This window comes from Acanthisitta chloris, unplaced genomic scaffold (assembly GCF_000695815.1).
Source record: "Acanthisitta chloris isolate BGI_N310 unplaced genomic scaffold, ASM69581v1 scaffold8379, whole genome shotgun sequence".
Lineage (NCBI taxonomy): Eukaryota > Metazoa > Chordata > Aves > Passeriformes > Acanthisittidae > Acanthisitta > Acanthisitta chloris.
The window spans coordinates 167,775-179,963 of NW_008693035.1; the positions used below are offsets into that span (position 1 = coordinate 167,775).

General features: G+C 41.3%; 1 protein-coding gene across 1 annotated transcript in view; it reads right to left on the reverse strand.

The window, feature by feature from the left end:
* The window catches only part of VSTM4 (V-set and transmembrane domain containing 4), a gene marked incomplete at its 5' end in the record, with an annotated part of 31,448 nt that overhangs the window by 9,093 nt on the left and 10,166 nt on the right, over nucleotides 1–12,189 (reverse strand). The window contains 3 exons of the mRNA XM_009082916.1: nucleotides 3,560–3,621; nucleotides 4,471–4,583; nucleotides 9,568–9,601. Coding sequence (XP_009081164.1) covers nucleotides 3,560–3,621; nucleotides 4,471–4,583; nucleotides 9,568–9,601 — 209 coding nt within the window. The remainder of the gene's footprint in view (nucleotides 1–3,559; nucleotides 3,622–4,470; nucleotides 4,584–9,567; nucleotides 9,602–12,189) is intronic.

A 12,189-nucleotide genomic window follows, 5' to 3' on the forward strand; every position in this document is an offset into this window, starting at 1 on the left:
TCAGTGCAGCAACTGTCCTGGCCTGCACTAGCTGGTACTCAGCACATTCTCAGTGCTTAGCCTATAATGATAAATAAGGATGGGATTTTCAAAGCTGCAGAAAAAAACTTGAGCTTACCATTTCTGTTACATCTGTAAAAACCTGTGAATCCAGATCTCTGAGCTGGATTTGCAAATATCACCATGAAATTTTTAAGTGGTGCCTGAAAAAGGTAAGCAGGTAGAATGGGTGCCAAAGACTACGCTTCCATTCTAAACTAAAAAATTGCTTCTAGAAATGTCCCTCAGCCTTAGATAACCACAATCCCTTTGTGTTTCTCAAGTAGCTTTTACATCATCATCATCATCAAAAGCACATCTCAGCAATCATGTGGTACTGGGCCACTGGTGAACCAATCCACGCTGAGATAAACAGTGCTGTCTACTCTGCATGAGCTCAATGTAGAACGATGCTTCTCTTAAGTAGCTCAGCTATGGGCACTGAAAGCACTCTGCTTTAGAAGTCACACAGGAACAATCTGTATTCTGTGGTGGGGAACAAGAGAAGCCAGATATTCTCCAATAAAGAGTTTATTCATGAGGTTAGTCAGTGCAGGAACAGCAGAAGCCAACTCTTGTGTACTGCAAACCTTACAGGTACAACGTGCTTGAAGGACTAAGCCCAAGGGAGTGATTTGTAATACAGGATTATTTACCTGACTTCAAAATGTGAGAATTATATGACTTAGCAGAGTGCATATAAGTCAGTGGCAGAATCAGGAAGATTCCCTCTATTCTGTCTTATCTGTGCAGGTATTCATCTCCTTAAAATTTAGTGTGAAAATGATGAAGTCAACAAAAATTTTGCATAGGTAAAGATTTCAGGGCTTGGTCTAACCCAAAGTCACATACTTTCCATTGGTTGTAGTGAATCACACAGGAGATCCTAAGCTTGGTGGTGCAAACCTTCATGAAAAGACACTAAAGCCTTTTCATTTAGATGATGTTCTATAACTGACACTCTTGGGCTATGACAGCTAATCTCTAGGAGGCAATGAAAGGCTTACCAGAAAATTTGGTTGAGGAAGTATAAGATTTATCTCAACCAACTCAAAGGGCTAAGTACTTCAGGCTATAACAGAACAGCCCTTAGAGAGCAGAATTTGTGGTCCCCTAGAATTTTCTTCTTCCTAATGACTCTCTCTGCTTCTTGCATCCTATAAAACCCATCCCTTTTTGCATTTCAGCATCTCTATTTCCTTTGATCTGTACACATTTCTCATTGATGCTAATAGAGAATGACACTGATGGGGAATATTTTTGCAACAAGGGGAGCATAGAATTTTTATTCTGGCTAAAGCAAAAGCAATATGACTTAAGCAGAGTATTTAAAAGGCTTTACTCAAGGCTGTGCAATTGAGCATGATATTAGGCTTTCTCTCTTTTTTTTTTAATTTTCATTGAGATTATGTCCATATTTTATCCAGGTTATTGTATTCTTGTAAAATTATACTGCAACCCACTCTAGCACGTTAACAACAAAAGAAATTCTCTAGCTTATTATAAACATCTTTCAAGAAACCAGAAGCACATGTCCTCTGGAAATAATTTTGCTGGTATTTAGGTTATTACAAAAAAATTTCCCAAAACACTGGAATTATTTTGTAATGTTCCTTTATACTCTAGCTTGTTAGCTTAGGTTTTCTAGAATATTCTCCTGCTGCCCCACTAAGGTACCTTCCTTGTGCTGCACAGGGAAGCTGCAAAGTAGTCCAGAAACTCAGCAATTTGTGTCTGTCTTTGCAGTGACGATTACCTAGACACTGTGTGCCATCAGTGAAAAAAGACCTAGTGCAGACACCAGCTGTGCAATAATCATATTTGGAAAGAAAACGTTATTTTATCCCACAGAGATTTGGCAGGATGAAGAAAATATTTTTTTGTCCCAAAGCAGACTGAAAACTTAAAATCTGAGAAATCTTTGAGAATAAAAAGAATGGGGAGACAAATTTGTTGAAAATAAATAAAATGTTTAATTTAGATGAATTTGATATGGCTTTTCCCCTGTATTTATTAACACTTTGCAACTTTCTTGAAACTTCTTTTACTTCAATTAGTTTAATTTCCTCACTGAAAAAAAAATCATTTAAAAGCAGAAAAAATATTTATTTTCTTTGATTTTTTTGATTATTTTTTTTTTAGAATACTAAAACATAGATAACAGTGTTGTAAAGGGATGCAAGAGGAACAGAAATGGGAAACTGCTCTGGGAAGTGTCCTTCTCGGCTTCTGAATGTGACTTATAGACCTATAGGTTTAGTTTACTTTGTCCTTTATTGCACTTTATGGCTAGGTGAGTTTATATTTGTTGGATCTCTTTTTGACTTAAAGCTAACTTGTGTCAATAGACCCACCCAGTGAGGAGGTGTCCCTGCCCATGGCAGGGGGTTGGTACAAGATGATATCTCTAAGGTCCATTCCAACCCCTAAAATTCTATGATTCTATGACTGTGTGTTTTCTGCAGGTTGCTTTGTCTCTCCAGGTGCACTCTGAGGTGAAATACGAAAGGGAAAAGAGCAACATATGGAAACAGCTGCCAGACTCATGTCCAACAGCAAAGCATTAAAACAAGAGTCTGCTGTCTGCATGCAGCATGTAGACTGGCAGTCCTGCTAGGGAAGACAAATCTGATTTCATTGTTTGAAAAGGCTTTATTCCTGCTCACCTTCAAAGTGTTTGAACCTTGACTAGGGTTGCGTAGCAGGAAGGGAAGAGCCAACAGCTATTTGTGGCTTATCCTTGGATTTATTCCAGAAACAAAACAGCATCTGGAAACAGGTTCACCATGTGTTGATGTGCTTTATTGACCTGCAGGAAGAGCCTGAGTGCTTTAATGGATGAGAGCTTCGCCTAGGAAGGCTGAAAACTAAATGTTAACTGATGTAGCCTTGTGCCTGGGCACAGGGATTAACACAGTGTGCCTGTCAAAGGGTGCCTGTCACCCCTGGTGCCACGTGTTCTCATCTGTGTCTTTGTCCTCTTAGCATAGCTTTGACCTGACACTATTACCTACCTGGGCATCAGGCTTTTCTTCATGGACTTTTAAAACACTACCTCTTCTACTGAAACCTGACCTGCAATGCCTGTAGAACCTGCAGAAGACAGATGAGCTCCATACCCAAGAAGAAAAACTGCCTAAGATTACAGCTGAACTGTTCCAAAGTCACCTGGCATTATGCCCAGGTACCCAGGGTTGTACCCTGTTATCTCTTCCAAAGCAACAGTTGCCAGAAGCACGTGAGAATCAACAGCAGGTTTCATTTAATAACAGGCCAAATTTGTAGACACAACAACAACTAGAAAGCTGGAAAAAATAATCCCATATAACCTAAATGCTCAAAATGAAAAAAAAAAGCCAGGATAATTCATCACTTGGAAAATGAATAAATAAATAAATAAATTACTTGTATGATTTTTAAGATAATTTAAAGTTTCTGAACCTAGAGTTCTGGCAACATTACAGCATTCGTATTGAGAGAGAAGAATATGCAGAAAATTATGTCATAGAAAATTACTTACCAGGATCAACTTTCTCTGAGGTTTCAAGAGCTTGGGCTTAGGGAAATTGTTGGCAATTGGAGCTATGGAAACAAATATTAAGGGAATATTTCATGTTATTATAATTCACTGCCATTTTCAGTACATGTACTGGCAATTTATAAATTACAGACTAATAGCAAATTAGGAGCAAATACATGTACTTACACCAGAGTTTAACCACATTTCAGGTAATGTATTTTACAATGAAGCATTGAAGTATGAATTAGAAAAAAATCCTAAGATTAAAGAATCTGATGTGCTGTTTGTGTGCAAATGCCAGAGCAAATATACCCCTTGAGAACTGATCACTTGTGATCTAACCCACAGTAAACCTTCAGGTCCTTTCTCTCCTCTCTCCCACTGGTTTAGCACTGGCAATGATGTTCAAAAAGTACACCCAAGAGTTTCTGAAACTGACTCCAAAGGCAATCACAAATCCTTTTGTAAAGTGAGGTCCCTAAGAGGCTGGTCTTTATCTGTTCAGCTTGCTTGACTTCTCAAGTGCACCTGCAATTTTAAGAGTGCAATGTGCTGGCTTCCCTCAGACTACCCCCAACATGAAATTTCAACTTGCCTAACTTTAATCTTCTCTTTGAGCAGGGTGAATATTGCTACAGAGGTTCCTCTCGCTCCTCTGGTTAGGGGGAGCAGAGACCTCTTGCTTGGACTCAGTGAGTAGCTTCTTACAAAGACTAAAGCTGCAGGGAGGTGACAGCCTGGTCTTAGCAGCAGGCACAGGCCACTTCTTTCCCCACTGACGGAAGCAAAGCACAAGTCACCACACAGGCAGAGTCAGTGGCAGAGTGCAGGAGTCCTGACATCCCATGCTCTGCTGTCCCTCTGTGGTGGTGCTCAGGATTCGAAATACCTCTGCATCTCTGTTCTCATACCTTTTGCTGGGATGGCTGGTGGCTGCTCCGGTTTCTCTTTCTCCTTCTTCTTCTTTACTTTCTTAGGCTGTAGAGGAGACATGCTTGTCACACTGGTAACTGTCTCCCCAGAGCTGCAAAGCACAGGCCCATAAGTGAGGGAAAAATTAAGGCAACTGAAGGAAAGATAGTTTATCCCAGTGAGTTCATGCAAACACACCACCTTCCACTTGTGAGAGTCCCTGCACAACAACCTGGATTGTGAGCTGGGGATATAATGGAAACCCTCTTATAAGGGTTAGAAATGCTCTGCATCTTGCATTTTTTCAACCATACAGTATAGCTGAGAAACCCAAGGGTTTAATTCATCCTGGCACAGAAAATGCAAACTGTCAGGTTTAAACAAGACTCATCTCACAGCACTTATTTCTTAAAAGCATGTTTGAACCTACTGCTGCACCCAGGATGAATTTTTACCCATGTGCCCTTGAGAGCCAGAGGCATTAGACAGGTTAAGTGACTTGCATAAGCTCCAGGAAAAGTGTGCAGCAAAGCAAAATCTTTGATGCAGATTCTGGGCTAAGACTGGCTGAGGGGCCATCAGGCCAGGAGGGCATGCAACATGTGTTCAGGTACCTCACAAACCCACATTTGAAAATGCTAGCTTGTTCAAGGAGACCAGGGTGCTTGGGGAATACAAAACAGATAAACTGTGCCCCAGTCTTTAACTTGGGCATTCTCCAGTACATCTGTGCTGAAAAAGTGCTAGTAGCTATGAGGGAAGAGTACAAGTTATATTGTCAACTGACTCCTGTCCAAGTCAGCTTCTCTGTTTGGACTATTACAGTTTAACATCCTCTAAGTCTGGGTTTTTTTGACCCTTATCATTTCCTAAAGCCTGAGGTCATAAATCCTGCTTTGAATATTTAGGGCTTGGATATGCAGTTAGGTTGCATCAATTGTCACTGCATGTCAGCTGAGCTGTGGTAACTAACTGTGCAGGGGCTCCCAGTTTGCAGCTAAAGGGAAATAAAATTGTATTGGCTTAATCAGTAATGAAAGAAATCTTAGCTTACAGCTGGGGTGGGAGGAGAGTGTAAACTAGTTAGTTATGATGACTACGGTGGTGGAGGTGACTTGGTAAAGCAGTTGTTGCTCAGCTGCATCTGACCTTGGGCTCGCCCTGGGAAAGATTAAGGCAATATGGTTGTGGGGACCTTTCTGCTCTGTGCTTGCGTCCCACGCAATGGGATCCAACCAGGGTCTCCGTGGTCATAACACTGACAACACTGATTTCACTGATTTTTAAGTAATTTGTCCCAAGTTGCTGTTCTTCTCCAAGTTCTTTTGCATAATAAAACATTCTCTTTATACTAATAGAATAAAATATTTAAACTGGGCCAAAGACTTAATGAAAGTTAAGATGTCTCAGCTATTGCCCACACCAGAACAACAAAATAACAGCTATTATCATTGTAGACAATTGCAAATCCAAATGATTGTCACTACCACTGGTAAAATCACTCTGGATTTACACTTGCACAGATTACAAAAAGGCTCTGGTTTGCTGATTTTCCTGAGTTCTGTACCATGTACTCAGTCAAAAATATAGGTTTGCTGCCAAACTTCCTAAAAAGTGTTTAAAAAGTAAAAGATGTTCATGATTTATAAATAAATCACACCAGTTAGGTAAACTGAGGGTTGCATTGAAACAATTTCAAGGTCTGCCTGCACTATTATGAACATATCCCACAACCACCATTTGTTTCTATATTAAAATCAAAACATGAAATGGTTTAAAACCAGCAGGAAATGAAACTGTCCTGCCTGGCTCCTTTGCCCAAACAGCAAACTGCAAAGAAAGGATACCAAAAAGGGGATAAGAATGATTTTTTTAAATGTTTTTGGGTTTAATAATCCAAGGTCATTAAGGCAGATGTGTAGCTTAAAGATATTATTGTTCTGCTTTAGCACGATAAATGAAAAGGCTTAGTGTCAATTCATTGCATTAGTTATTATTCCTGCCTTGCCACTGAAAAAAAGTGAAGCTACAGAGAAATTTATTTGTCACTTGCATGTTTCTTTTAAATGCCAGGGCCATACAGGGTTAACTAATTCTGGGAGATACAATAACTATACTTGCTGTCTTAGAACTGAGATCCTCAAACCAAACAAGGAGGCTCAGAAAAGACTCCTTGGCTCTGAAACACTGCTTCTTTGTGAGTTTGTCTTGTTCTATGTCTAAAAGAAAAGTTAGTTTTTTATCTCCAGCACCTCCTCCAGCCTCCTGGCTTCTATTTCAACAGTGTCACATTGTCCATTTCTTGAAGGATCTAATGAGTGTTTAAAGAGCAAGACAAATAGAGGAGTTTGGGGGAATAACCTGTGGAAGGTGTCTAATAATCATGGAACCAGGACAGCAGTTTCCCTGGAGGTCATGGCTGTCCCAAGAGCTGGGAAACTACTAGAATTTTGGCTTTACTATCCTCATGAGAGTCTAGGATGTGAGACTTTTCCTGTTATCATCTAAGTCAGCTATTTCCTCCTCTCAAAGGTCTGCAGGGGGATTACAAAAAAAAAAATCCCTTGAGTGAACTAGGAACTGCTTTGATATTTTCCAGAAAGGGGAGCTGTGTGAAAAGGTGTCAGGGATTGACTGGGTACTTTATTCTGGTTCAGTCTGGCAGAATTTGCTCCTGGGAGGTTAGGCTGGCACTGTGGAACCAAGGTGTTGAAATGGACAGCTTTCTGAGGTGAACACTTTATCCACCTCAAATTATTTGTATCCAGAAGAGCAGTCACTGAATGACTAGAAAGTTCAGTCCAAAGCAAATAAAAAAGACAGAAAAAAAATTCCTGTTTTCAAAGCTATACCTCCTGGGGGTTTCTGGATCTGAACACTACCAAATGATCCAGTAACAAGGAAAGCAAAAATAAGAAGTGTATTTAAAGAAAAGAAAACACCAGAAAATTAAATTAGGTGGTTTGGAAAACCCAAAATAAATCTACTTTTTTATTTAGGTAGTTATTTTTAAAATGTGGGAAATAAATGGGTTTTGGTTAACTCATTTTTTTTCCTTAATTTGTTATTGGTCAAGTAGCAAACCAAAACCTAAACATTTGCTTTGTTCTACTCAGGAAATCTGGATTTATTTTCTTTTCTACCACAGCCATTTTGTGAGACCTGGGGCAAATCACTTAGCCCTTTGTGCTGCAGATTCCAATTAAAAGTAGAAACACCATTCTGATGTCAAGACATAAAATATTTTAAGACGCTTAGGTATTACTGCAGTGGGACTACAGATATTTCTTTGACACCAGACTATTAATGTAATTTTGAAACTGGATTCTGCTCTGAGTCTGAAATATCACTAAGGGAGCTGGAGCTGAGCCTCTCTAATCAAGGCTGAATTTTGCACCACACAGTCATTTTGACTGGCAAGAATCTCATGGAAATTAGTTCATCAGTTTGGCCTAATGGATATTTAGACACATTGGTTTTGGGTCTAAATGTGCTGAATTAAGTTCCAAGACAAAGAATGTACAGGTGAAGAGCAGTGAGTTCACAGGAATTAATGGTTTGTGTTTTGAGCAGAGGGTGAAAAATAAATGGTAAGTGTGAAACATGACAAAAATTATGATATTGGTAACACTTTCATGGCTATTTAAATTTAAAGCCCTGAAGTCAATGCACTTTAGCCATGCATTTGTGTGATCAGCATCACTTGTCACACTGACATACATGAAACCGCATTTTTATCCACATTTATTTCTTTCACTTCTGGAGTGAAGAAATCATGTTGGTTTGTTTTCTCCCTGCTATTCAGCCTCCTAAGTCTAGTGTTTGCAGTAGTATCACTACCACATCATCTATTCAGATCAGATTTTGTAGTATGAGTCTTTTTATCTGACTGCCATGATCCATTTTTTCAGTTGGGTCTCATTTTTCTCTTCCTTTTGTATTCTCCACCAATCTAGCTTGATTTCCTCCCCCTTCTTTTTTTTTTTTTTTTTGCTTTGTTTTTGCAATTCCAACTTTGTCCCGGCAGCTAATAAAGAAGGGGGAAAGAGAAAACATCCAGGGAAAAAAAAAAAACTGCTGAGCTGTCTCTGTAAATTTTTGGTGTGGTGCAATGGCTGGTCAGGGTCACAGAACAAAGATCTTTCCATGAATAACATGAAAGCTTCAGTTTGTCCTGGCCTCTCCTGACCTCTGCACAGTTTTGTTGTGACTTCACTTCCATCCCAGTGCTGGTTAGATTGAATACAATGATAATTCCATGAGAATGCCCTAAAAATCACATTATTGGAGGATTTAGAGTGTGCTATACTTGGCATTGAATCCTGTGGTATCTAAAAAGATACTATGAGAAACAGTATATGATACCAAGATGTACTGGATTTAAACTACAAGGCTAGAAACACATGGTTTATGTCATTGAAGACTGGGAAACAGCTGTTCTTCTGTGTTGTTATAAGGCATCCCTCTTTAATCTTTTTTGTTTGTAAAATCCTTCTGTCATATTTTTTTACACACAATATATACAGCACAATATATATCTCAGGAAAATCATATGATAGAAATCAGTTTCATAGCACTACACCATGAAAAACTTTTGGCAGTTGGTGATATTTAAAGGGACAGTGATTAAGGACTGCAGCAGAAGTAGAATTTTTCCCATCACTTGGAGTCTTCAGCTGGAAACAAACTGTGGGCCTTGGAAATCTGCTTTTGAGCCACACTCGCTATTCTTGGGTGTGGGAACCACTGGCTAACATTGTGATTTGTTCTACATACATGGATGGTTTAAATTATTAAGATCTGGGGAGGTGTTGGCACACCCTAGAAAGCCACACAGGATGAAAGTAGGCTTCTTCAGAAAGCAATTCAGAGTCTCAAGGAGAGGCTTGTCACTGAAGCACCTGCAGGACCTACAGTTAGGACAGGCAGATCTCCCTTTTCATGCACAGCAGACACATTCATGAGTCATGGACCTGGGACTCTTTGTCTTCCAGTAAGCATTTTGGAAAACATTACTCATTTTTTTCAGCATACATAGCAAAACAAAACCAGAACTCGTGCCTTGGGTCATAGTAAAGAGATGTGTAATCTCCTACCTGTTCTGGGGACATTTCACCAGGTAATGCTTCACTGTTAAAGAAAAGAAAAAAAAAGAGAAAGAAAATGTGGCTTCACACCAACAGTTTATGAGTTACATAGGGCAGTGCAGACAGACCTGTGTTGCTGCAACTGTGGAGTTGCCAGGTTCTTACACTGGGAAACCTACTGATCATCACCATACATTGTATTGTGCATTAAAACGTAGTCTGACTCAAAGACATGGCTAGGCTTAGGAGAGGAGAATGTATCAAACAACAGCAAAAATCTGCTGTGGAAGTGCTGGGCAACACACATTCCAGTGGTCAGCCCAGTCAAAAGACAGCTTGCTAAGGAAAAGCACAGCAGGCCAGTAATTTTACTTTGAAGACTTTTATTTCCCATGTGGTGCCTGGATTTATTTCCAGAAGCCTGAAATAAACCATTCACCCACAGGAGCCACTGCTGTTCCTAATGCAAGTTAGATTGCGGCCACAGGCATAAAGGGATTGCCTCCTGGGATCAGATCCGAGGTCCAGTCCAGCCACTATCCTGTCTCTGACAACTGTGTGTGTGAGCTGTGTAAATCCTTCTACTTCATATTCCTTTGAGTCAGTAGTCCTGAGCGAGGGCAGCTGCCCCCGCTGCAGCCTTTTAGGAGCCAGGGTTATTAAGATGCTCTTTTGTGGCTTTGTGGCTTCTATGCCTTTCTCAGAGGAGAGACTGGCTCTTCTGGTCGACCTATTACCAGCTGATTTCTCAGAAGGATCAGAGGGTGCATCCCTGGGCCATGATGTGTAGTTGAATACACCACAGACATCCTTCCTCCCTCTGTGTTGCCCATTCTTTTTGACCATGAAAACCAGCCAACAGTGCACTCACATGACTACGCACCTCTCTACAGGAAAGTTTTTGTCTTTGGTCTTACCACGATACTCCCATTTTAAGGAAAGTACACAGCTCTTAGGAGGTGTATTTTGATCCTAAGGAAAGGGGAGCTGAGAGGACTAGGAGCTGGGACTATCACAAGGGCCATGTCTAAGCCAGTCAAGGCAGTGCTTCTATCTACCTGTCAGGCCCGTTTTAAATATACAAGAGAACAGTAGACCCAACCCTTTGGGAGTAAGAGCATGCTCATGGACAGTGTTGACACACTTTTGAGCATCTCTACTGTTATTTTATTTTGCCCTGCAGTAAAATCTCCAACCCTTTGAACCAGGGATTAGGAAGAGCAATCATTCTTGCAACAAATAGGCAAAGGCTTCTACCAGAACCACAAAGGGACTGCCAGCTGCAACCACTGCTGCTTCTCATGGTATGCCATAGCTCCCTGTGCTATCAGCCAGCCCCAGCTGCAGTGCCAGCCCAGTCAAACTGAGGGAGCTTCTCTGGTGAGGAACTGGGTTCAGTGTTACCCTTCTTGTGCCAGAGCCCTAAGGTGAGCCAGGACCTGTTCAGGTTTCAGAGAGAGAAACTCCAGAGGAATTATAGAATCATTTAGGTTTAAATTATATTATCTAAGAGGTAAAAGACCTCTAAGATCATCAAGTCCACTAAACTATGTCCCTAAGTGCCACATCTATATGTCTTTTCAACACCTCCAGGAATGGCAACTCAACCACCCTCCAGCTTCATCTATGGCAAATACCAGCTTTTATTTCAGATTCTTTGCTCCAGATCAGGTCAGGCTGTTCTTCTAGACAGCTGGGAATTTCTCCTTCCCTCTTCTCCCTGTGCTCTTGGGTGTCTGCCTCCATTCCCTCTGCATGGGGTGGGGTGGGACAGGGTACATTATCCTCCTTGTGCTGTTTGGGCTGAGGCACTGAGGAGGGGAAGCTGAAGTGGTGGGAGAGTGGAGGGAAACTGCCTGTGTCTGCAGCGGGGGCTGGGATATCTGGAGAGGTTCAGGGAGAAGTCCTGATGAAAATATGCCCTGTAAGGTGAAGTCAGGATATTGTTTTGATTGTACTGAGCCCCTGACCTGGTCTCAAGGGGAAGAGCAGAGTGAGGCTTCTCTCGGAGGGCCACTGAGGAAGATGATGCGGCAACCACCTCACTGCAGGTGGAAGAAGGTTATGCCAGGAGCCTGCCTGGAGGCTTAGGGTGATGCAGAAGGAGGACTGCTTTCCTCACCCTCTTTTCTCCTTTTCTCAAGGAAGGGTGGAGTTCATGATTTCACTGCAGGCTCTTTTCACATGAATACTCACACCTGTCTAGCCCAGCCCAGCCCAGCGGTACTGAGTGTCAATGTTTTTTGAGGAGCAATGCCTTGTGCTAACTGTCCGAATGAGAGAGCACTGCTGTTGGCTGACAGGGTGGGTATCTTGTGGTCAGACCATAACCCCTGGAAAGTGCTTCCAGAGGGGGTAGAGGAGGTGCCAGGGAGGAAGGGGCTCTTTATGCCCCATGCCCATGTGGCTGAGTGCAAACAGCACTGTGAAATATGGTCCCTTGATTCGTGTCAATACGGAGCAGTGTTAGAATCTATATATATATCAATATGGTTTTGTTAGTATAAGCCTTATTTTATTTGTGATATGCTCATTTGGAATTGGAAGCTGCTATGACACAGAGTGAAGCACTACAATCCGCGAGTGCCGAGCGCTGTGTGAGGGCAGAGCCTTTGGCATCGCAGCGGCCTA